This window comes from Ursus americanus, chromosome 14 (genome assembly GCF_024610735.1).
Source record: "Ursus americanus isolate L20-20 chromosome 14, mUrsAme1.1.p, whole genome shotgun sequence".
In the NCBI taxonomy this organism is placed as follows: Eukaryota; Metazoa; Chordata; class Mammalia; order Carnivora; family Ursidae; genus Ursus; species Ursus americanus.
In genome coordinates, this window is record NC_142140.1 from 51,904,424 (window position 1) to 51,927,632 (window position 23,209).

General features: G+C 59.2%; 2 protein-coding genes across 2 annotated transcripts; one reads left to right on the forward strand and one right to left on the reverse strand.

The window, feature by feature from the left end:
- Nucleotides 1-3,126: 3,126 nt before the first annotated feature.
- Nucleotides 3,127-14,245, reverse strand: PRKCSH (PRKCSH beta subunit of glucosidase II). Its single transcript, XM_087867252.1, has 18 exons — nucleotides 14,134-14,245; nucleotides 13,621-13,772; nucleotides 13,308-13,424; nucleotides 12,621-12,716; nucleotides 12,466-12,523; nucleotides 11,461-11,578; nucleotides 9,829-9,958; nucleotides 7,275-7,359; nucleotides 6,598-6,676; nucleotides 5,774-5,883; nucleotides 5,321-5,510; nucleotides 5,150-5,249; nucleotides 4,607-4,676; nucleotides 4,255-4,344; nucleotides 3,996-4,070; nucleotides 3,811-3,910; nucleotides 3,557-3,720; nucleotides 3,127-3,440 (listed from the first exon to the last, which is right to left on the reverse strand). Exons 2-17 carry the CDS (start codon nucleotides 13,694-13,696, stop codon nucleotides 3,574-3,576), a joined length of 1,641 nt encoding a protein of 546 aa, XP_087723378.1. The 5' UTR covers nucleotides 13,697-13,772; nucleotides 14,134-14,245; the 3' UTR covers nucleotides 3,127-3,440; nucleotides 3,557-3,573.
- Nucleotides 14,246-14,576: 331 nt separating this feature from the next.
- ODAD3 (outer dynein arm docking complex subunit 3) lies at nucleotides 14,577-23,036 on the forward strand. The gene is made up of 13 exons (XM_045774548.2): nucleotides 14,577-15,313; nucleotides 16,344-16,465; nucleotides 16,579-16,656; nucleotides 18,455-18,625; nucleotides 18,713-18,814; nucleotides 18,923-19,048; nucleotides 19,258-19,380; nucleotides 19,902-20,054; nucleotides 21,034-21,194; nucleotides 21,282-21,438; nucleotides 22,033-22,188; nucleotides 22,634-22,718; nucleotides 22,898-23,036. The coding sequence occupies exons 1-13, from the start codon at nucleotides 15,073-15,075 to the stop codon at nucleotides 23,014-23,016; spliced, it is 1,794 nt and encodes a 597-aa protein (XP_045630504.1). The 5' UTR covers nucleotides 14,577-15,072; the 3' UTR covers nucleotides 23,017-23,036.
- Nucleotides 23,037-23,209: the final 173 nt, after the last annotated feature.

The following is a 23,209-nucleotide window of genomic DNA, read 5'->3' on the forward strand; positions in this document are numbered from 1 at the left end:
ACTGGGGATTCTTGAACTTGAAAAAAAAACACAAAAAAAGACAAAAAAAAAAAAAAGAAAATATTTTGGCAGGTTATGTTTACCAACTGGGGCAGGGGCAGGGAGCAGGGCTTGGGGGCCGGGGGTCCACGGGGCCACACAGAGAAACACAGCCACGCAAAGACACGCGGGGGCATGCGCACGCACACGCGTGTGCGCGCGCACACACACACACACACCACAGGGACACACAGAAGCACTGACAGACCCAGAGACACACCCGGACACCTTCAGGAGCTCACTGGCCAGAGCCAGACATGCAGACACACACGTGGATAATCACAGGAGACCGAAGCAGGGGGCTACACAAATGTGGCCGCGGGCAAACACCGTCGTGGGCAAAGGCGGCCACAGGTGGACCAGGAACGCAAACATTTCCACGTGGACGCGTGAGAGCAGAGACAGATACATTTGGACACACAAATCTAGACACCCAATCATGGAGAAACAGAGATACAACACCCTGGAGACACCGACATGCCCATAGCATCCCTTAGGCCCAGGCAAGAGGTCGTAGCCCAGACCCTGGCCCAGTCCACTTCCTCCAGCTAGGCCGCCCGGGTCTCCTCCGGACGCGTGGCCCCACTCAGCCCGGCCCCAGGTTCTCTGCAGAGCTCTCTCCTGGCTCATCCGTGGTCCCTGCCGCCCACGAACACAGGCGTGCACACAACATCCATGCATCCAGACACACGATACCTCGTTTCACTTTTGGCGTCACGGTGGGCTGGAGGCAGCCCCCCCCCAACACTTGAGGCCAAAGGACCCCCTGTCCCTGGGGCTGAACCTCCCTGGGCTGAGGCCCTGGCCCAGAGGCTGAGGGGGGAGGCTGGGCCCTGAGCCTTCCCCCTCCCCCAAGGCCTCCCCAGCAGGAAGTACCCCCCTGTTCCCTCCAGGCACCCCCCCACCCTGGGGTGGATGGGCCCAGGGGCCCAGCCCTGAATTCCCTTCCCACCTACTTGTCACCCCCCTTTCAGTTTGTTGGGTTTTTCCGTCTTTCCAAACTCCTGAGGGCCGTGGATGCAGCCCCCATCCCGAGTCCCAGCCCCGGCTTCTGTCTGGAAAGTCCAGACACTTTCCATTCCCCTAGTTTTCATTCTTTTTAAAAAAAAAAAAAGAAAAAAAAAAAAGAAAGAAAGAAAAGAAGAAAAGGAAAAAAAAAGAAAGAAAAAATTCCAACAGAAGCCGAAGGCCGGAGCCCCTGGGAGCCCTCGCAGCCCCCCACCCCCCGCAGCAGGCCCAGTCGGAACTGAGAATTGCAAACCCCGAGTTCAGCTTGAGTCGCCCTTCCTCCGGTGTCCCTGCGTTTGGTGTCCGGCCATGGCCCCATCTGACTGCCCAGCTCTCTCTCCCCCACCCCTCCCGGTGTTTGTTAGTAAACGTCTGTGGAGCTTCTGCTGCAAGGAACAAAAAGAAAAAAAAAAATCAAAAAAGCGACAAAAAAACACAAACAGAAGAGGAAAAAAGCGACAAAAAAAAAAAGGAAGAAAAAAACACACACAGAAAAGATTAAAAAAAAAAAAGGAAAAAAAAAAAAGACATAAACTGGCACCAGTTAACTTTCTTGTACTTTTTTGCCGAATTTAGCTTCTTGTAGTTTTAACTTATTGCTATGTTAACTATTTATTCTCCTTGTTGCCCTGTAAGGACATTTGTGTATATTTCTGTTACTTCATCCAGTTTGCAAGTTTAAAGGAACCACGATGTTCTTTGTTTCTTTAAGTTTTGCTGAGACGTGGTTATGCCTAATTTATTTATAAAAGGGGAAGTGGAATCATTAAAGTAATAATAATTATTAATAACAGTAATGGTAGCCGAGCGGCGCCCGGGGGGGCGTGTGCTCTGTGGGGCGGTCCCCGCGGCCAGCGACGTCCGGGGTCTTAACGGGATTATTTTTGCTCGTCTTGAGAATTTTTTCAGTCCTATTTAGCTGGTGAAAACCCTAGCTTGTTCTTGATACACGAACCTATTTATTCTTGTGGTTTTTAAGTCCTTCCCAACCTCCCAGCTCCCCTCCAGCAGGGCAGGCACCCCCAGCGGGTCCACCCCTCTCCCTCTGCTGTTTCTTGGGGCTCTCTCCCCTCCGCCCTCCGAGCGCAGGGACACGTGTGCACACGTGGGCAGCCGGCGTGCAGGAGGCGTCTGAGCAATAAGGGCTGGGTTTGTCCCCTACCCTGGGGCAGCCGGGCTCTGCAGAGGGGGCACCTCCCCACACACACCCTCCCCCACTGAGGCCTAGGCCCCTGACACCCCCGCGTCTGGGAGGGGACTTCTTTTTCTAAAACACAGAACTCAGCCCAGCCAGGCCCTCTCCCCAGAGGCCAGCCCCTCACCCCAGGGGCTGGGGGGCCTGGGGTCTTCCACATCCCTGGGGGTCAGGGGCAAGGCCCGTGGGATGGGGGCTCAGCCCCTCCAGCCCTCCCCTCATCCTGTTATTTATTCAGAAGGTTTCAAATCACGACAGAGTCCATGTTGGAGGTGATAAAGAACTGTAAAAAAAAAAAAAGACAAAAAAGACAAAAAAAAAAAAAAAAAGTAAAAGACAAAAAAAAAAATCACAAAAACCCAAAACCCAACAAGAACACTTTGCGTTGCGTTTAGACTATTTATTACCGGGATTACAGGCCTGGCCGCGGTAACAGACTTTTACATGGAATTGTTTAATTATTTGTACTTTTCATGCCAGAAAATAAAAGTTCAGAATCTTACGGCCTCGGCTGTCTTGTGTGCCGGCAGGTGGGAGCATTGGGAGTGGGCGTCACTGGCCCGAGCCCCGAGGCCAACATCCCTGCCGCTGTCCCTCCCCGGGCCTCGCCACCGCACAGCCTGGCGCTCAGGATGGGTGGGAAACTGGTGCGGGCGGAAACCCTGAAGATTGCGGCCCGGGGCCCGCGCGCCCTGCGGTGCTGGGCTCTGCTCCGAGGCCCACGCAGCATCTCCTCCGATGTGAATCAGGCTCTGATGGGACCCCCGCTGCGGAGCCACCAGATGGGGGAGAAGGTCTGAGCACCATCTTCTTCTCCTGAATCCCACCCTCGGCCCATCCCTGGCCCGCTCACACCTGAGCAAATCAAGGCAGACACAGCTTGGTTGGGGGGGGATCGTGTTTATTGTTTTGAGGTCACAGGTCAAGTCACTCATCCCCACCAGGAAGGGAGGCAGGCGCCCTGGGCGGGGTGGGGGTGGGGCGCCCGGGGTGGGCGAACCCCTTTATTCCATCTTTGGAGGCCGCCGGGGCCTGGGAACGTGGCTGTGCCCTGCCTGGCCCCCCGAGAGCAGGGCACGGAGCTCCACACGGTTCCTGCCCCCGCGGGGAGGGTGAGGAGACCCGGGGGCGGGCCTTGGTCCACAGACGGCGGGGTGGGTGGGCGGCCCCGCTGGGGAGGTTCCCATGCCTTGAGGTTCTGCGGCCAGAGAAAGACCAAATGAGAGAGGCGGAGGCGGACGGGCGGGCAGACAAGTTTTCCTCAGCCCCTGCCGCACCCCCAGGTGGAGGAGGCCCCCTCAGCTCCCTGCCCACCTCGGCGCCCAGGAGGGCTAGAGCTCATCGTGGTCGCCGTCGGCAGGTGGTTCGGGCGGCGGCTCCGGGCAGGCGGCTGGCGTCATCAGCTCCATGAGGTACTCGCAGCGACTGGGCTCCGTCGTGCTGGTCACCACTGTTTCCTTTCCACACAGCAGGCGCACCTGGGATGGGCAGGAAGGGGCTCAGGTGGGCTCGGGTGGGCCGGGGCTCCCGCAGCACCTGCCGCCCCCCCTCCCCCGCCCAGCACTCACGGTGGTGGAGCGGTTGGGGCCCTGCCAGCAGCCCGTTCCCTGCTCGTACTTCATGGCACTGAACTTGTCGTGGTCAGGGCCAGCCCATGAGCCCCAGGTGCTGCGAGAGAGCAGGGTGCTTAGGGTGGGGGTGCCCACAGGGGCAGAGGAGCTGCGGCAAGGGAGTCCAGTCTAAGCCCACTCACCCGAGGCTGGTGGGGGAGCCGCCGAGTTTGGGCTTCTGAGAGACGAGCTTGAAGGGACAGAGCCGGTAGACGTACCTGTCACAGGATGGGGACGGTGGGCAGGGAACACGGGACCCCAGCCTCCTCAGTGCACCCACACAGAGGGTACACGGGCGCCTCGAACCCCGCTGACTGCCCTGGAGCCCACCCCCTCGCTCCCCCGCGTCCTGCCCTGCCCCGCCCCAGACTCCACCCGCCCGCTGGCCAGTGGGGGGCGCACTCGTTGGTGGTGAGCTCGTAGCACTGGCTGTACAGGTAGGCAAACTCTCCGTTGGGGCCAAAGTCAAAGGAAATCTCCTGCTCCAAGTTCCTGGAATGGGACGCCAAGCAGTTAAGGGGCAGCTGGGGACGCCACCGCCTCGCTCAGGACAACACAGGGAGGCCCACTCCAGCAATGGAGGGCCGCTCGGGGGCTGGGCTCTGGCTCCCCACCGTCTGGGGACCCTCCCCGCAGGAGCCACTGCTGCCCCAGCAGGGGTAGCCTCGGCAACTCCCCATTACCGCCTCCTCCGGGGAGCTGTGCGCCGGGTGGAAACATGGCCTTGCTGTAGCCCGACACCTGCCCCCCTTACCTGATGGACTCCTCCATGTCCCTCAAGGACCGCTCAGCCTCCTCAAACTTGTTGCGGGCCTCCTGGGCAGCTGGAGGGGGTGGGTAGTGTGGGGGGAGGTCAGAGGTGCCCCAACCCCCAACCGCGAGAAGAGGGAGGGGGGCCACGGATACACTTGCTTTCCCCCAGCTCCCCGGCCTGCTCTGAGGCCCAGGCCCAGGAAGGCCCTGTAGGCCTCGACAGGCCTAGGGCAGACCCCGCCCGGCTGCCCAGGCTCTCCGCTCCTCAGGGAGGAGGGCCAGGACTCTCGGGGCCTAGCTGGCTCCCCGCCCCGACCACGCGGCACAAACAAGCAGCAGCCAGAGGAGGCGAGAGGGCCCCTGGGGCCGATCAGGGTGGCAATGCTTTCTCCAGGCCCCAGATGCCCCCTCCAGGATGGCCCCAACTCCCCGGGCTTTCTGAGGGCCAACACATGCCCATCTTGGGGAAGCAAGTGAGGCCCATTCCCTGGGTCCCTGCAGGTGTGGATCATGGGGAGCATGGATTTCCCTGCTTGGCCCTCACCGTCAATGAAGGCCTGAGTCTGCTCATCATAGGGCGGCATTTTGTCCTCTTCAGGGGGGCTGGGGGCAGGCTGCGGGGGAACCAGCGGGGGCGGGGCCTCCTGGGGGAGGGGCAGAGTCAGCAAGTGACCCAGTCCCCACCCAGTCATCCCCTTCTCCCCCAAACACACACCTTGGGCTGCTCCCCCTGCACCTGGGAATCTTCTTCTTCTTCTTCGTCCTCCTCCTCCTCTTCTGTCTCCTCTTCTTCCTCCTCCTCTTCCTCCTCTTCCACGGGTGGCGAGGGCACTGCAGGCTGCTCCTCCCTGGGCTCTGTCAGGTCAGGCTCAGAAGGTGCGGGGGGGGGGGCTGGTGGGTAGCACCTGGTGGGTGTGCGGGGAGGAGGTGCTATGGGCTCGGTGGTCCCCCCCACCCTCCCCCGGTCTCAAGTCCAAGCTCACACCGTCACCCAGTGGGCAGCCACAGTGTCTCCGCCCCTCCAAGGGGCCCGGAGGGAGGGACAGACAGCTGATGGGGGGGCCCTCCATGGAGGGCGCTTGGATGACCCAGCTGGCCAGGGTGGCCCTGTGCCAGAAGCAGAGGGAGTTTCTTTGTAAGGCATGGGGGGGGCAGGGAGGGGGCACACATCTCCTCTCCTACCCCGCTGACCTCAGACCGGTACTTGTCCCTGATGGCAGCCCAGACGCGGTCGTAGAAGGCAGCGGCGTCAGTCTGCACGTCTCCCCCAAGGAGGGCCTGTGTGCGTGTTGGGGGTAGTGTCAAGATCAGGGGACTCCACGTGCCCCCCTGTGCCCCAGGCACTCTCAAGGGGGGCCTCAGGCTATGGTGCCAGGCACGGATGTGCTCTGACCACCCGTGGCCGGGCCTGGGCCTGGCCCGCTGAGGCGGAGCAGTTCGAAGGGGGCAGCACAGGCCTGTGGGAAAGGGGGCGGCCCCAGAGGAGGGGAGCCGGTGGGGGCAAAGGCCTGAGCGGCCAGGGAGAGAAACTGAGAGACAGAGAGGGAGAGGGAGCTAAGAGCACAAGCGCCAGCGGTCGCTGGGCCCTTGGGAAGAGGCAGAGGCCCAGGCGGGACAGGAATGGAGTCAGCAGCAGGGATCCAGCCCCAGCCAGGACAGAGAGCCAAGGCCCGCCCTCAAGGAGGGCAGGGCGGCGGCACACGCTCGGGGAGCACATGGGGCCAGGTGGGTGGGACATCTGGCGCGTTCCTAACCAGGTGCCCCTGTGGCACCTGTGTGGCCCCCCACCCAGGTCCCAAAGGGCAGGGAGAAAGAGAGCTGGGCGGCTACCCCCTTGCCTTACCCAGGCAAGGCCAAGTGGCATCGGCCATGCTGGGCACCCCAGCAGCCCTGGGAGCAGCCCAGGGCCTGCCTGTCCTCCGCCCCTGGCCCTGAGGTCACCCTGGAGCAATGCCCCCTGCAAGTCCCAGGGCAAGGAAAAGGATGGGATACCTGAGCTTCCGCTTCCGATAGTGCCCCGTCACCGTCGCTGTCCAGCTCCGGATGGGTCTGCAGCTCGGTGACCGAGACCCTGCAGGGACACCGGGAGAGGCCGGCAAGCAGTGAGGCCCACTGGCTCGGGGCCTGCTACCTGTTCCCCCCCTGTCAGGGGCCCTCCCCAGAACTTATTTTAGGACCTTAAAGTGGGGGGGAAGAGGCAGAAGTTGGGAAAAGGTGAGCTCTGGGGTTGCGGTCGGAGGGGGGGCCCAGTCCCATCTCCTGCCCTGTCCTGAGAACGCCGCAGCCCTTACGGGGCTCAAAGGAGAGACAGAGATTCTGTGTTCCTGACAACCCACCCTCCACTCAGCCATTAGCCTGGGTCAGAAAGCAAGTCAGGGGCACAGGATTAAAAGGTGTCCGGCTTTCGTCAAAGTGACCCAGGCCACAGAATAGTCTTGGGAAAAATAATGGGACCTCCCCCCAGCTACCTCACCTGGCTCCTTGTGGGGATCCCCTCATCTACCCTTAGGATTTTTCTAGACCTACTTTATACTTTAGTAAGCAGGGGCTTGTTCAGATACGGTTTGGCACTAGCTAAGGACTCATGATGAGGAGGTGGGGCTCAGGCGCAGGGTAGGGGGAGGTGGGAGGAAGGAATCCCAGGCCCAGGGTAGGATGGGTAGACTCACGCCCCATCCATATCGTCGTCCAGCTCCTGGAAGGCGTTGGCCGCCAGCTCCTGTTCCCGCTGGGCCTTGGAGGCGGCCTGCTGCTCTGTGGAGGGGCGAGCTCTGTCACCCGCCACCCTGAGACCTGCCCTGCCCCAACACCCCACGTGTCCCACTGTGTGCTTGGCCCTGCACTGGGTGCCAAGTCGGGCCACTGCAGAGCACGGACCAGGGATGGGAGCCAGGAGCTGCCAAAGGCTGGCCAGGGTGGGGGCCAAGGAAGAGGCGAGAAATGCCAGATAACGGGGAGACTCCGAAGCTGGGAGTTGAAAGGGTTTGCAGACATGGGGGCTGGGGCTTGAGGACACCCTGGGACTTTGGGTTTGAACAAGCAGGGGCTGGCAGAGACCGTGCAGGGGTGGGTGGGAGAACATGCACAGGTCGGCCACATCTGGGAGGCCCCCATGAGAAGCAGCCCGTGCACCCCAGGCCCGCTCTCCAACATAAAGGTCAGGATGGAGACTGGGGTGGGGTGTGGCCAAGCCAGGAAGGCTTCCTGGGGGCCCCAAGGAGTGTCCCAGGAACATGAGGGAACTGGGCTGGAGCCAGTGGACACAGGGCCACAGCTGCATGTCTGCTCGGACAGTGCCTCCCCCGCCGGCCTCACCCCCACCTAGTGTGGCTGGATGGGAAAGCGGCCACAGCGCAGCTCCAGTGACCGAGCTCACGGGGTATGCCGGGCCGCCGCTCAGCCCAGGACAAGTGGGGTTCCCTCTACCACGCTGTGGCTCACGCCCAGAGATCCCGCCATGCCCCAGCAGACCAGGCTGGCACTGCCCCTCTCCCAGATGAGGGCGTGAGGCTAGCTGGCTGAAGGGACCTGCCCGCAGGTACCCGGCTGGCGAAGGGCAGGGCCAGGGGCAGAGACACAGGACAGTTTAGGAAGTCGGCTTCCATCAGGGTGAACAGAGAGAAGAGACCTCCTGACTTCCCAGTGCTGGAGGGGAAGGCAGAGCTTCGGGACAGCTGTCTGAGTGGCGGGGCCTGCGTGTGCTTCTTGGGGCGGGGGGGGGGGGGGGAGGTACCAGCTGGACACCGCCCAGGAAAGAGGGGAGAAAACAAAGTCCGGGGTCTCCCAAGAGCAGTGGAGATTGCAAGCCAGGGTCTGGGGGCAGAAACAGCCCCTGCTGAAGGAAGAAGAGGAGGCTGCAGAAGCCACTGGGGGTTCTGGACCGGAGGCCTCCCTGCTCACCTGCCCCGGGGCCACGACAGCTTCAGTCTGTCTTCAGGCCCAGTTCTCTCCACCTCTGCGCCCCCCACCCTCATCCCAGCCCACTGCTTGCCTGGAACAATATGGTCAGCTTCTCCCTGGTTTCCTGGCTTCTGTTCCTCCTCTGCTCAGAATCCTCTAGAGCTCCTACCTCACTTGGGAGGAAGTGAGGTCCCCACAGTCCCCAAGGCCCTACCCTTCTCTCTCCCCACCACCCCTCCAATTCTCCTCACTCCCTCCCTCCTACCACACGGCCTCCTTGCTGCCCCTTAAAAACCAGACAAGAGGCTGCCTCAGGGCCTTTGCAACTGTGCCCTCTGCCTGGCTCACTCCCTCTCTGAGCAGGCAGAGGCTATCTCCATCTTGTTCAGTGCTCAACTACTGGCACCTGGGGTGTGCCCAGAACACAGCAGGCACCCCGCGAATGCCAGATGAACTGAGTGTGAGAAACCAAGGCAGAGAGAGCAAGGGACAAAGAACACAGCAGGTGCCCCGGGAGATGGAGACCAGCAGTGTGGACTCAGAGACGGGCTCCCAACTCGTGGCTCCCAGCCCAGGGAGTAGCCAGGGCCACACTTCCAAACCCTGTATGGAGGGGCTTCTGCCCCACCTCACCCGTCTAGCCTGCTTCCACAGGATGACCCCCCACTGGACAGACTGAGGACGAGGGCCAAGGCTCCCGATTTCCCAGAATGACAGCATGACCTGCCAAAAGCAAGAAGACGCTGGACAAAGCATAAAAACCATCTCCAACCAAGCAAAGTGACATAACTTGCCAGGGCAAAGAGCAACTCAGGAAGGTTAAAGGACACAGAAGCCCCCCGGCAAATTCCGAGGTCTGTGTTGATGAGAACTTGTGAGACAAGAGAGAGGGAATCAAAGCCCCAGGAGGGGAGAATGGGAAAGCCCCACCAAGCCCCCAGGAACCAGGCTGTGACCCCCACCCCAGGGCTGTCCCCTTAAGGAGAGGCTGGACCAGCAATCGCCCAGCCTGTGCTCACACCTCTGCTCACACTGCCTGACAGGCAGGAGGGGCCTCCAGCCCCCGCTCTGGATTCAGGGGACCCCCCATGCTAGTGTTCCCATGTGGCTGGCAGAAACAAAAGCATCTCTTCTCAGAAAAAAAATCACTCCTGCTAGGCTGCAGATTATTCCTACAAATGACTTTCGAATACAATGACCGATGCACAGCGAAGACGAGAAGGCGCCTGAGAGACTGAGGCACGGTGATCGGTGATCTGATCGAAAATCAGCAGGAACGAGCAATCGGGAGACGAGGGCCAGCCCAGCCACCCCCCGACGTACCTTCCCACCGCTTCTGGTGCTGGTCTTTGGCCTCCTTCTCCGGCTTCTCGGCCTCCTCCTTCACCACGCGTAGCATCTCCACCTGGTCCTCCAGAGACTTCTTTCCAGCCTGCAGCTCAGCGAGCTTTTCCTGGGCGGGCAAAAGGCAAGATGCAACCTCTCCTTCTGTTCTGGCTTCTTCCTGAGTGCCCCCTCCCTGCCTCTACTCCACAGGGGGCCACAGGTGACCTTCCTGAGGCACACTCCTCCCCAGGTCTCCCCCTCCCTGTGGTTCCCCAGAGCTCACGGGGGAGAACCCTGAACACCCTGCGGCAGCCCCCCCAGGTCCCGCATGACCGGGCCCACGGCTCCAGCCCCCCCTGCCCCACAGCCGTCCTGACCTGTAGGCTCCAACTACCCCGACACCGTTTAGATTCCCCACAGGCTCTCCAACTCCCATTCTTCACACGTGCTTTCCCTCTGCCTAGAACGCTCTGCGTGGCTAACTCTGAATTATCCCACTGATTCCGGTTTAGACAGAGACCTTCTCCTCCAGAAGCCGTCCCCGCTTCCTGCCCCCACAACAGGTGGGAGGAGGAGGGAGACAGGGCACGAATCTCCTCTCTGCCTCAGAGCCCCAACCCCAATGTCCCTTTTCCCAGTGGCCCTGGGTGTCACTTTGGCATCTGTCCCTCTCAGTGGACAATGTGTCCTCGAGGGAATTCCAAGTCTGTTTCCAGTCTCACGTCCACTACACCGCAGCAATCCTGGGCCTCTGCGGGTATTCCAAGAAGGAACGAGTGCGCTGTGTGGATGGGACCCCAAGCTGAAGGGCCTTAGCCCAAGCCCCGCCAGGATCATTTTCCTCCTAAGGCCTTGGCCCACACCTCAGCCTGACCTGCCCCCAGGGTCCTCCTACCGCTCCCAGGAGGGCAAAAGGCACTTGGAGCCAACCCCACTGCATGGCTCTCCCACTATGCTCTGAACTCAGAAAGGGCTTCACTGCCCACCCCCCCACCCCCCCATCAAACTCAGGAGGGGCCTCAACAGCCAGGGCATGGAGAGGGGAAAGACCCGGAACCTTCCCTGGGCAGAAAAAGAGCTGAAGCTCTCGTGCAGAGAATCTGGCAGAAGTCCAGGGGGCAGCGCTGAAGACTCTGACCCGTCTAACGGCCCAGGGGGTGGCGGGCAGGCGAGGAAGAGACACATGCCTGGGGACACAATTTCTTCCAGCCCCTGCAGCACTCACCCTGTGGAGCTAGCCCGGCTGCTCTGACAACGTCTCGAGTCCTCCCCCAGAACAGGGAGGTCACACGGTCATCGGCCTCACCTTACAGATGACGGCACACCGAACCAGGATGCAGAGACGTGTCCCTCCTGTTCCGGGGTGCAGGAGGAGAGCTCCTCTAAGCCCACTCCAGCCTGCCACCCCAGGCCCTGGGCAACAGCTGTGCTGACTGCCACCTGGCAACGGCTTAACCAATGACTAAACAGCCAGTGGACGAACGGGTAAACCAAGGCACACACGGACAGTAGCTGGCCTCGGGACTCCACTCGTCAGGGGCGGGTGTCAATCCCGCCCAGCCTCACCAGCCCATGAATCCAGGCCTCAGGGCCCAGACTGTCCTGGGCCAGCCCCACGGGCTCCCTCACCTGCTTCTCCTCCCGAGCCTTCTTCCAGTCCTCGATGAGGATCTTCTTCAGGCGGAACCCCTCCCGCGTGACCTCTGCCATCTGCTGCAGCGTCTCTCTCTCCTTACGGCCCTTCTCTCTGCGGTGGAGGGAACACACGAGCGCCACCAGGGAGGCCCTTAGGGCTCACCAGCTCTGGCTCGTTCCAAAACAGCTCAACCCACCAGCTGCCGCCCCTACGTGGGGAAACATAAGGAGCCAACCTCCCACTCCCCAAGATCTCATGGTCTCAGAGCCCTTCATCCCTGTCCTTGAGAGGAGGGACAGCGGTCAGAGTTCGCTCACTGTAGGGATCTAGGGAAGGGGCTAGGGAATGCTCGGATGTGGGGCAAGAGGTTGGCTCCCAAGAGAGAAAGAAAAGCACAGAAATCACAAACTCCCAGACAAGAAGGCCATCTGATGGATAACTGTGTTGCCCCTGACCTGCCCTGTACCTAAAAGATCTTTCATCAAGTGAGTTTACAAAAGTATTGGGATTTTCAGGTTCTCTGAAAAACGAATCTAGCTTGGCCACCTGCCTTCGAATGACGGAGTCAAGGGGCAAGTGTTCCTTTAGATGCCACAATGCCCCCCAGCCCTACTGCCTCACACTCAGCCGCCTTCTGTTTATGCCACCCCGCCTGGGGGCATTTCAGTTTTCAGGTCCTGCTGCAAGAGTGTAGCGATTCAAAGATCGGAGTTTCAAATTATACCGGCCTGGGTTCAAGCCCCGGCTCTGATCTGTCCTAGCTGTACGAACCTGGGGAGGTCACTTTTTATTCTAAACCTGACTTTCCTCATCTGCTGAACTGCGAAACAACTCTGTCTGCTTCTGGGCCAGCGATGAAGTGGCAACGCGGTGCTCGTTCACAAGGCACGGGCACAGAGTGAGCACTCGAGAGACAAACGCAGGGAAGAGAGGGACTTGCTTCCCTGCGTGGGGTGAGGCAAGGGCCGGGCCGGGGGCAGCGGCTGCCAGCCACATACTTGCAGGTGTTCTCACAGACGGTCCCACTGTTGTATTCATCCGTCCCGTCACAGCAGTCTGAGAGCAGAAGCAGGGATGCGATCAGACCCGGCGGTGGCTCCTCCCTACTCCCCCCCACCGCCTATTTCCCCAACCCCAGCGTGATCTCACTCACCACAAACTCCATCGTTGACCCATCTGGAGGAGATGTACAGGGGCTTGTAGCCAGTGTTGGTGCAGTGAAAGCTACCATTAGGACAGGCGGCTGTACCTGCGGGAAGAAAGGAGAGTTTTTGCGGTGAGCTCAGGGCTAACCCATCACACCCACCCACAGACAGATCCCCGCCCCCCAACACACGTGCACACAGACAACACGTAAGGATCACCAGTGCTGAGAAAGGGAAGGAAGGGCAGCTGCCCGTTCATGGCCTGGAATAAAACTCTCCAATGTTCTCTCTTGCCTCTCCTCACCAAGGCCCTCAGAACAGGGCCCGGCCAACTGCTCCATCCCTTGCCTCTGCTTCTGTCTTTGTCTGCCCTTCAACCCCACCTTCTCTCCCATCTCTGGGTACTTGCACTTGCTGGCGCCTCCATTTTCAGCACATTTCAGGGTTCAGTGGAGACCTCACTTTGTGATCCCCAGGCGGGGGGGGGGGGTGCTCTCTGGGCTCCCCCAGCAGCTGTGGCCCTCCTCACCAAACCACTAACCACTGGCTTCTATGCCTGCTTTCCCCCGCTCAACAGGGAGCCCTGTGAGGGCAGGACTGGGTCTGTGTTGGTCACCACCACACGGGCTGGCATTTCCCAGGCATTCAAAAAACCTTGAATGAATGAATGAATGAATGAGCAGAGAAAGACTCACCTGGTTCATCTGAGCCATCCTTGCAGTCACAGTAGTCATCATTGACCTGATCAAAAGGGATGGTGGCAGAGCCGTCCAGGCAAGTGAAAGGTTTGGACTCATCATAGAAGTGATGGTCTGGGGAGGGAGGTAAGGCGCTCAGCCCAAGGCAAAGAAAAGGCCTTCAGCTCTCTCCCAGCAGCTGAGCACTGCCACCTTCCCTACCCAGAGACCAGGAAACTGAGGCAGAAGGCTCAAGTATCTAACCCAGGGGCCAAGTCGGCCCCTTCCACACCTTACCCCCACCTCCAGCCACGTCCAGTGCCGGACTCACTGGTGAGGGAGACGCCCCGGGGCCTCTTGACCTCCACGGCCCAGCACAGGGGCAGCAGCAACGCGAACAGTAACATCTCGCAGAAGCTCGCAGGCCGGAAACAAGTTCTGGGGGAGGAAGGCGGCTGCGGGGAGATGTGCTGTGCACCCACGCTGCGGCAAGAAAGGGACGGCTGGTCAGCGGGAGAGGGCTACTTCCAGCCAAAGGAAGTCACCTCTTCCTCCAGCCAACTGGACTCCTCCATCGCTTCCGGGCAATGGGGACTCACTTTGCTTCCAATATGGGGGGGCTGTCTCCCCAGTCTTGCCCAGAAGAAGTCTCACTTTTCTCATATCAATGGTAGGAAGCTCAAAACCTCCGCTCCCTGCTGGGGGGGTGGTGAGCTACCCAATTCCCGCCAATCAGCCGAAGGGGTTAACAGTCTCCTACTCTACCGACGAACACCCTCCAGCTGCCCCCAATAAGAAATTAGGGTGACCCCCCCCCGCCCCCGCGCGTTAGTTCACCACCTACACGAAGCCGGGGCAAAGGTCAATATCCACCGCGCCCCCCAGCCCGGCAGCCAACCGTTCCTCCAGAAAAAAGAAAGCGGAAATGTGTGGGTTCCATCACTTCCGGCATCACGCCGCGCGTGCGGAGCGACGACCCAAGGGTGCCATGTTGGGAGTGGCAAATGGGGGAGGGGCTGGGCTGGAACCCAGACGGCCATCTTGGATAGGACTGTGAAGCCCTAGAGGGGATCGTTCTGATGGTTCGCGCTTAATGGCGGCGCTAGGTTCCTCCATCTTGGGAGTGGCAGGTTCTGCGGCCGGAAAAGAAGGTTCCTGAAAAATGCCCTGGAAACCCAGCGGAGTGGGGGTGGTATGTGTGTGTGTGGGGGGGGGGGGGTACTTTAAAAAAAAAAGGGGGGGTTGCTTGGCTGGCTCAGTCCAGGAGCGGGACTCTTGATCTTGGGGTTGTGGGTTCGAGCCCCATATTGGGAGTAGAGATCGCTCAAAAATAAAATCTTAAAAAAAAAAAAAGTAGGGGCGCCTGGCTGGTTCTGACTTAGACCGTTGGACTCTTGATCTCAGGGTTGCGGGTTCCAGCCCCACCTTGGGTGTACAGAGTACTCAAAAATAAAATTAAAAAAAAAAAGATGAGCACGTGACCCCAAAGTACCCTCCTCCCAATATCCAGCAGAGAGGCTTGGTCAGCCTGCAATTAGACCGCCCCTCTGCACAGCCTTAGCCAATGAAAGCGGTGGTGTGGAACGCGGGCGGTTTCCATGGGAGCGGTAGAAGAAGGAGGGGGCAGAGGTTACCCAGCAACCGGGAGATGCTGCGAGGCCCCGCCAAGCGGTCGGAAAGTGCATTCTCCCAGAGCCCGGGGAACCCGCGCTGACGGATCCGGGACAGGGGCAATTGCTGTTTGCCACCCTAATCCCCAGGGACCCTACGCCCCAACCCAGTCATGACGTCTCCCCTGTGCTGGGCGGCCTCCTCCAACATCCAGCCTTCTCAGGACCAGGTTTCGACTTCCGCCAAGGTCAAGGGCAGTCAGTCTCAGGCTCAGCACCGCCACTCCCCAGTGAAGGGTGTGTCCCACGCCTGGCTTCCACACCATTCCAAGGCTGGAGGCCTCCATGCCGGAAGGGGGAAGTCTGCTGTGCACACGCAGGTGGCAGAATTACAAAGGAAGATACAACTGTTAGGTAAGATGGCTCAAGGGCACGAAGAATCAAGAGTCAACAGTGTCCACTGAGCCCTCCGACCAGGCACGGTGTGACAGGGGCCTTCCTCCGGCCTTCAACCAGGTGACCAGTCTCTGGAGGCAAAAACTCATACTTGTTCATGGTTTTCCTCACCTCTCTTCTAAAATCTTTCCTGGGCTCAGAACCAACTAGGCTGTGTTTCATACTTTTGTGTAATTTCGACTCTTCTACCACACATTGGGCAGGGAGTAAAGAACATGGATTCTAGAGCCAGATTTTTCTGGGTTCAAATCTTGGCTCTACTCTGCATATACTGTTTGATCTCAGGGGACTATGAGTAGCCTAATTGCTTTCAGTTTCTCTATCCGCAAAATGGGGATAGTAGAGTACAACCCCATAGGTAGTTGAAATGTATAAAGTGCTTAGAACAGTGCCTGACACACAGTAAGGCACTATAAAGTGTAAACCATGTATCTGGAAGAGGGCCATTTTGCTCCCCAGTGGACATGTGGCAATGTCTGGAGACGTTTTTGATGGTCACATTGTTGGGGGGTGGGGGGTGGGAGGCGGTGCTACTGTCATCCGGTGGGTAGAGGCCAGGGATACTGTTCAACATCTGAGAATTCATGGAACAGCTCGAAACAAATAATTATCCATCCCAAATATCAGTTGTGCTAAGGTTGGAAAATTCTGCTGTGAACCATTATGATTACTGTTTTGTTATTACTAGAAGGCAATCTTGCACAGTAGTTGAAGGTATGGGCTCAGGAAACAGACTTCTTGTGACCTTGAACAAACTCATAAGCCTGAGCCTCATTGTTCTCATCTGTAAATGGGCATGATAGGGATATGCACCTATTGACATATGGCATTCGATATCTAGAAAGTTCTTTGTCAAGCATCGAGTATATAATAAGTGCTCAAACTAAAGTATTGTTACAATATTAAGTCAACGTAACAAAAACAGCTTCCCTCTGGGAAGCCCCCAGCCCCCTATGAGATTCTGCTTGTGTACCTCGCATGACCTCAGAGGGTGACCGGAAGGCCTTTTATGAGAGCACCCAGTGGAACATCAGGAAGAATCAGGAGACCATCAACCACCTCCGTGAGGAGACCAGGGCACTGCAAGTACAGCTGACGGACCTGCTCCAGGTGAGCAGGTGGGCGAAGGGTTTCCAGGAGTCAGGGCAGCACCCCCAGGGGCAGGGCGCTGCCTCAGGTTGGGGTGGTCTCAGTGAGCGGTGACTGGGCTCCTCTCCTTGCAGGGAGATGAGAAAGTGGTCCAGGCAGTGCTTCGGGAGTGGAAGTCAGAGAAGCCGTACCTGCAGAACAGGACAGGACAGGTTCGCCCCGTCCCACTCCACTGACCATCTGCCTTCGTTTCCAGCTTGTGTCCCCTCCCAGCTGGACTCCCTGCCTCACCTCACCTTCTCCAGTCCTTTCTCCACACCAGCTGGCGTTCATTTGTTCACTCAGTCTTTATCACACACCGACCATGGGGTAGGCATGGTATTCGGTATTGGTGACTACAAAGTCAAAACACCACCAACAACAACTGAGACCAGTCTCCACTCCCCAAAACTTCACATCCTAGTGGGGAAAAGAGATTGGAGGAAAACAAAACAAAACAAAAACAAAAAAAACAAAAAACACCAAGAACGAATGCAGAAACAAAGTAATTTCCAGTGGTGACGAGAAATGAATAAAATAGAGATAGATAGGGGCAGAGTTTTGCACCTTATTTTTTTTTAAGATTTATTAACTTTTTTGAGAGAGAGAGAGAGAGTGCACAAGCACGAGCAGGGGTGGGGGTGGGGAACAGGGAAAGGAGAAGCAGAAGACACCCTGCTGAGCAGGGAGCCTGAGGCCAGGCTCTATCCCAGGACCCTGAGATCATGACCTGAGCCGAAGGCAGACAGTCAACCAACTGAGCCATCCAGGCGCCACAAGGGGTTTGCACTTTAGATTGGGGGGGGGGGATCAGCAAAGCCCCCTCTCTCTAAGAAGTTGACATTTGAGCTAAGAATGTGACAGGCAGGAAATGATTTGGGGAAAAGTGATCCAGGCAGAGAGAACAGCAAGTGCAAAGTCCCTGAGGTAGACACAAGGGAGCAGAGCATTGGAGACACAGGCCTGGGCAGTGTGGCTGCATGGGAATGCGGGGCTCTGTAGGAGATGCGGTGAAGAGGGTCAGCTGGGGGCACCTGGGTGGCTCAGTGCGTTAAGCCTCTGACTACAGCTCAGGTCATGATCTCAGGGTCCTGGAGTTCAGCTTCTGAGGCTACTTGTCTCTCTGCCCCTCCTGCTCATGCTGTCTCTCTCTCAAATAAATATATAAAGCCTTAAAAAAAAGAAAAAAGAAGAAAAAAAAAAAAAAGAGGGTCAGCAGGGGCTGAACCTTCCAGCAGGCTTAGCTGGCCAAGATGAAGAGTTCAGATTTTATGACGTGCAGTGTGAGGAAGACGTGGGAAGCCAGGTGGCGGTCATCCAGGTGAAGGTATTGTCAGCTGCCCTTAGACAAAAGTGGTGGAAATAGGAAGAACGAGGTAGCTCTGGGAAAACCTTTGACATAGAATAAAGCGTTGCTTCACAAATTGGATGTAGGGGGGATGGAAGAAGAAAAGGTGGGGTAGGACATCGAGCTTTTGGACTTGAGCGTCTGGAAGGATGCAGCTGCCGTGAGCTGACATCGAGAAGATTCAGGGAGGGCAGACTTGGGGAAAGATCATATACTCAATTTTGGACACGATGGTTTTGAGGTGCCTATGGAAACGCCTGGAAGACGGTGTAGATATGGGTATATGAGGCCTGTCGTTCCGGGCATTGGGAGGGGGTGGGATTTGGATGTTTTCGCTATGGTGAGTTTTCAAACCCTGAGCCTGGGTGGGTCCATCAAGGGGGTGGGTGTGAACAGAGGCGAGAAGAGCCTGAGGCGGCCAAGGAAGTGGAGGAGGGGCAGCCGGGGTGGAAAACTGGGGAGTGGGGGGTCCTGGAAGCCACCAAAGGAGACCATACGCAAGAGCAGGGGATGAGCCAGGTCAGATGCCGCTGAGCCCAGGGAACGAGAAACAAGAAATGGGAGAAGAAAGGAAGGCTTCGGTGGGAGGGTTCAGGCTGCCGCTTGGGCTCGCCTCCCTCCAGCAGGCCCTGGAGCACCTGGACCAGCGGCTGCGGGAGAAGGTGAAGCAGCTGAACGCGCTGCGGCACCAGGTGGGGCTGCGGCGGCGGTGGCTGGACGAGCTCCAGCTGCAGCACCGCCTCCGTGAGCTGGAGGTGGCAGAAGCGCAAAATGGCAACACAGAGGTGGCCAAGGTGAGGCCGTTGAGGAGGGGTGGGGGTGGAGATCCTGGGGAGAATTTGAGAGGGGAGGGGACTCAGCCCAGCCTTGCTTCCCTCTAGACCTTGCGGAACTTGGAGAACCGCCTGGAGAAGGCCCGGATGAAGGCGGAGGAGGCCGAACACATTACCAGTGTTTACCTGCAGCTCAAGGCCTATCTCCAGGTAGGGACCAGGACCGCTTGGGGGCGGGGTGGAAGCAAGTGGGAGGGCCAGCCTGCGGAAGGACGGCGGTCACAGGCCCGTCCCACCCCCCCCCCCCCCACTCCCCAGGAGGAGAGCCTTCACTTGGAAAACCGGCTGGACTTCATGGAGTCCGAGGTCGTGAGAGCAAAACGTGAGCTCGAGGAGCTGCAAGTGGTGAACCAGGAGGCGTTCAACGCCCGGGATATCGCCAAGGTGCCAGCCTGCCAGGCCCTGGGGTTCCTGCCCAGATGCCATGGTCTCCTGGCCCCAGAATCTGAACCTCGGCTGTCCCTGAGCTCCTCCCGCCTACCTCCCAGGACCCCGCAGCTTGGCCCAGCTGTCTGAAGTTGGGCCGGCCGCTCGGGCCCTGAGCCTCGGTAGGTACCAGCTGGTCCTGCTGTCTCCCCCGGCCCTTCCTCCAGAACCAACTGCAGTATCTGGAGGAGAGCGTGTTCCAAGAGCGCAAGAAGCGTGAGCGCTACATAACCGAGTGCAAGAAACGCGCAGAAGAGAGGAAGCTGCAGAACGAACGCATGGAGCGCAAGGTGGGCGTCTCCAGGGGTGCCGGGCGCAATCCCAGCCCGCCCCAGCCTAGACCTGGCCCTGCAGGTCCGGCCACAGCCCTGCCTGGAGCCATACCCTAGACCGTCCCCGCTCTTAACTCTTCTCTGGACTCCGCCCCCACCTGCGCTGGATGCCAGGGCTCCTCCCACATCCCTGACCCTGCCCTCCCTCCATCTGATTTTCTCGTCTCCAGATCGCCCTTCACTCACTGGTCGTCCCAGTCCTTCCCCACCTGATTACCCCCACTCCGAAATCTGATCCTGCCTCTAGCCCGCCCCTTACTCGAGGCCCCGCCCCCGCTCCCTTGACCCCGCCTCTTTGCCCGGCCTCTGTGGGGGCCAGTCGCTGACCAACCCTTTCTTGGCACTGCTGACCCCTGGCTGGGTGCTCCCCAATCGGGCCCCGCCCCCTCGCGGCCCCCTGTCCTGCTACCCCTCTCTGCCCTGTACCCTAAATCCTTGCCTGAGCGCCGACTCCCACCCTGACCTCAACCTGTGAACAGACCCAGCGTGAGCACGTGCTGCTGCAGTCCGAGGATTCCACCCAGGACAGCCTGCGCGCCAAAGAGGAGGAGCTGAGGCGGCGCTGGAGCATGTACCAGACAGAGATGCTTTTTGGCAAGGTCAAGGACGCCACCGGCGTGGCCGAAACCCACGTGAGTGCTGCCTGCAATTCTCCCTGCCCTCTAGTTCCGCCCAAACTGAGCCCAGGCCAGTGAAGCCAACACGCCCAGCCTCCCCTTTCTGCTGGCTCAGGTCCTACAAACCTGCTCTATTCGTAGAAGACACTCCTGCCTCCTCCAGTTATTGCTCCGTTTTTCTGCTGCTGGTCACAGCAAAACCCACACAAGCTGCGACCCTCGCCGTCATTCCCTCTCCTGTCCGCTCTTATGCTGGCCCTAACTTCTTTGGCATGCCAGCTCTGTGTGATCTGCGAGTTTGGTCTCTCCTGTGTCTCCAGTCCCTGTGATGTGGTGTGGGGCACAGTAGACTCCCCAGTGCCACTCTCAGACCCTGGCAAGCCGGGCCCCTGCCCTGGGTCCTGCGCTTTGTTGCATTTTCCTTGCAATTTGCTAAGACCCTCATGTTTCCTGCTGGCAGATACGGATCCCACTGGACCCCAGTCCAGTTTCTCCCCTTCAGGCACTCTCCCACTGCTACTTCTCCCATAGGGTAACCCCTATGGGAGTTACCCTCCCATAGGAGGGTTCTGGAACTCCGAGCTATGGGGTCATCTGGGGCACTGTGGCATGACACCTTTCCAGAAATTGGCCTGGTGGGCAGATAGCTCCTGAGATTGCCCATATTTCCTCAGTGGACTGGGTGAGATTCACGGTCACGATGTGGATGGCAGGTTGATTTTGGAAAACAACGACGCTCACTGCTACCCTGCACCACACCCTGATTTGGGCTGATTCAAATCCCTTATATAGAAAAAGGCCCCACAGAAATTATGTGTCGGGGGCTGTACATCCTTGAGGCAGCTCTGAGTCTGACTCTCGGAGTCCCTAAACATCATTGCTGCGCAGAAGCCACCAGCTTAGGCCATCTGTCCTGCGTGCCCAGGGGAAAGGAAGAGGGGGTGCACCCAGGCCTGCCCAGGCCTCCCTCTGACGGGAGCTGGGGGACCTGCAGGCGGTGGTGAGGCGGTTCCTGGCGCAGGGCGACACCTTCACGCATTTGGAGATGCTCAAAAGCGAGAACGAGCAGTCGCTGCAGAGGCTGAAGCAGGAGAAGCAGCGGTTGCAGCGAGAGCTGGAAGACCTCAAGTACTCAGGGGAGGCCACGATTGTGAGGTGAGGCCCCAGTGCCCAAGGGAGAGAATGCCTGCCCCCCCCCCCGGGCTCAGAGGCACCACAGTGGTGGCTCCCCACTGCCTGTAGTCAGCAGAAGCTGCAGACTGAGTTGCAGGAGCGCCTCAAGGCGGAAGAGCAGCGGCGCACTGAGGCACAGGACCAGCTGGAACACGCCATGCGGGCGACACAAATGACCAAGGAGAGCCTTGAACACCTGGCGGGCAAGCTGAACCACATCACATTGGTAGGCCTCACCCCCAGGAAGCTCAGCCCAGAGCCTCCCACAGCCCAAGAGGGTGGGGTTCCTGCCCCTACTCAAGGGGACTGACCCTCTGCCCTGTCCAGGATGTCAGAGGCCTGCCTACAGGGGACGCCCAGCCCCACTCTTCAAAGTCCCCACCCCATATCCCTGCGGGGAAACCCCCTTACTTCTCAAGAGGCTCAGGACTTCAGAGACCCTGTTCCATCTTCACGGGAAAGCCCCCCCTTGCCTCCCCATCCGAAACCTGAGACTCCACTGCAATACTTGGGCGGCCTGAGACAGGGGGAGCCCCACCCTGCCCGCAGCAGAGTCCCATTTCTTCCGAAAGTCATCCCCGAAATGACTTCTCCTCAATTATTACCCCCTTCCCCACTAAAACCCTTCGTTCCACCCATTGCCGTTTGTGTCTGGAGTTCAGAGGCCCCGCCCCACAGGGGATAGCACACCCCCCCACCCCCCGTTGGTGGTCCCTCGCCTTTAAAGTCCTGGCTCAAGGCCGGTAAGGTCCCGCCCCCGGTGAACACGCCCCAGGGGCCCGCCCCCTTCGGGCTGACGCGGCTCCGCCCCCGGCCGCAGGTGGATGGCCGCTTCGCCGGAAAGGAGCTGGATCCCCAGGCAGATAACTATCTGCCAGACCTTCTGGGCCTCGTGGAAGAAAAACTTCTGAAGCTGCAGGCACAACTCGAGAGCCACGACGTGCCAGAGATGCTGCGCCACCTCGCTGAGCAGGAGGTGCGAGTACAGCCAGAGGGCGGGGCTGAGGATGCGGGGCTGGGGCAGAAAACCAGGGAGCCGGGGGCACCCCTTGGGAGACCAGGGATGAGGTCTATGGGTGGGAAATGAGCTTTAGGGACAACGTGTGAGGCTTGAGGAGAACTTCCAGAGGGTCCGCGAGGCCAGTGGGCAGGGCCGGGGAGTGTGGGTGCTCTGGCGTTGGGGTGGGGGGGAAATCAAGAGGCCGGACCCCAGAGACCAGGGGCGTGCATACGGGGCAAAGAGGCGGGGTTGGGTATCGCGGTACGCTCTAAGAACGAGTCATTCGGCAAAGCTAAACTGGAGGAGTGTCATGGGGAATCAGGGTATATCTTGGAATGGGGTAAGGAGGAGGGAATACAGGACTTCCCTGCAGCCTCTACCCCACCCCACTCTGTTGTCTCCCGCTCCCTCCCTCCCCCAGTTCTACTCCACCATAGAGGGAAAGCTGCCCACGTACAACACCCGCATCGCCCTGCCTCTTGCCAGTCTCAAGGACAAGTTCTTCGGTCAGTACGGTCAGGGAAAAGAGGCGGGGCTGGGGGCCCAAGCCGACCAAGGGAAAGTGGTCCCAGGCCTGGCGTGGGGCCAGCTTGGGGGGTGGGGCCCAGTTGGGGATGGTAAAGGCTGGGAAAAGGGAAATCTGAGCCAAGAATGGGAACCCGGATCGCCTCATTGCCCTGCGCAGACGAAGAGGAGAGTGAGGACGAAGACAACGACGTGGTGAGCCGTGCGGCGCTTAAGATTCGTTCCCAGAAATTAATCGAATCCCGCAGCAAGAAACGCAGTCGCGCGAAGAAGACCTAGACTCACCCTTGCGTCCACCTGGCGCTTCTGGGCCCCTGCGGAGCTCCCAACCCCTCTGGGTCCAGCCTCAGGCCCATGGGCCCCTTCAAAGGCTAAACGCAGCCCGGACAAGGGAGCAGAACGGGCCGGTGGTGCCCGGAGTAGAGAAGGGGGCCGGGCCACCGGAAGTTCCCACAGTAAATCTTCCAAGGCG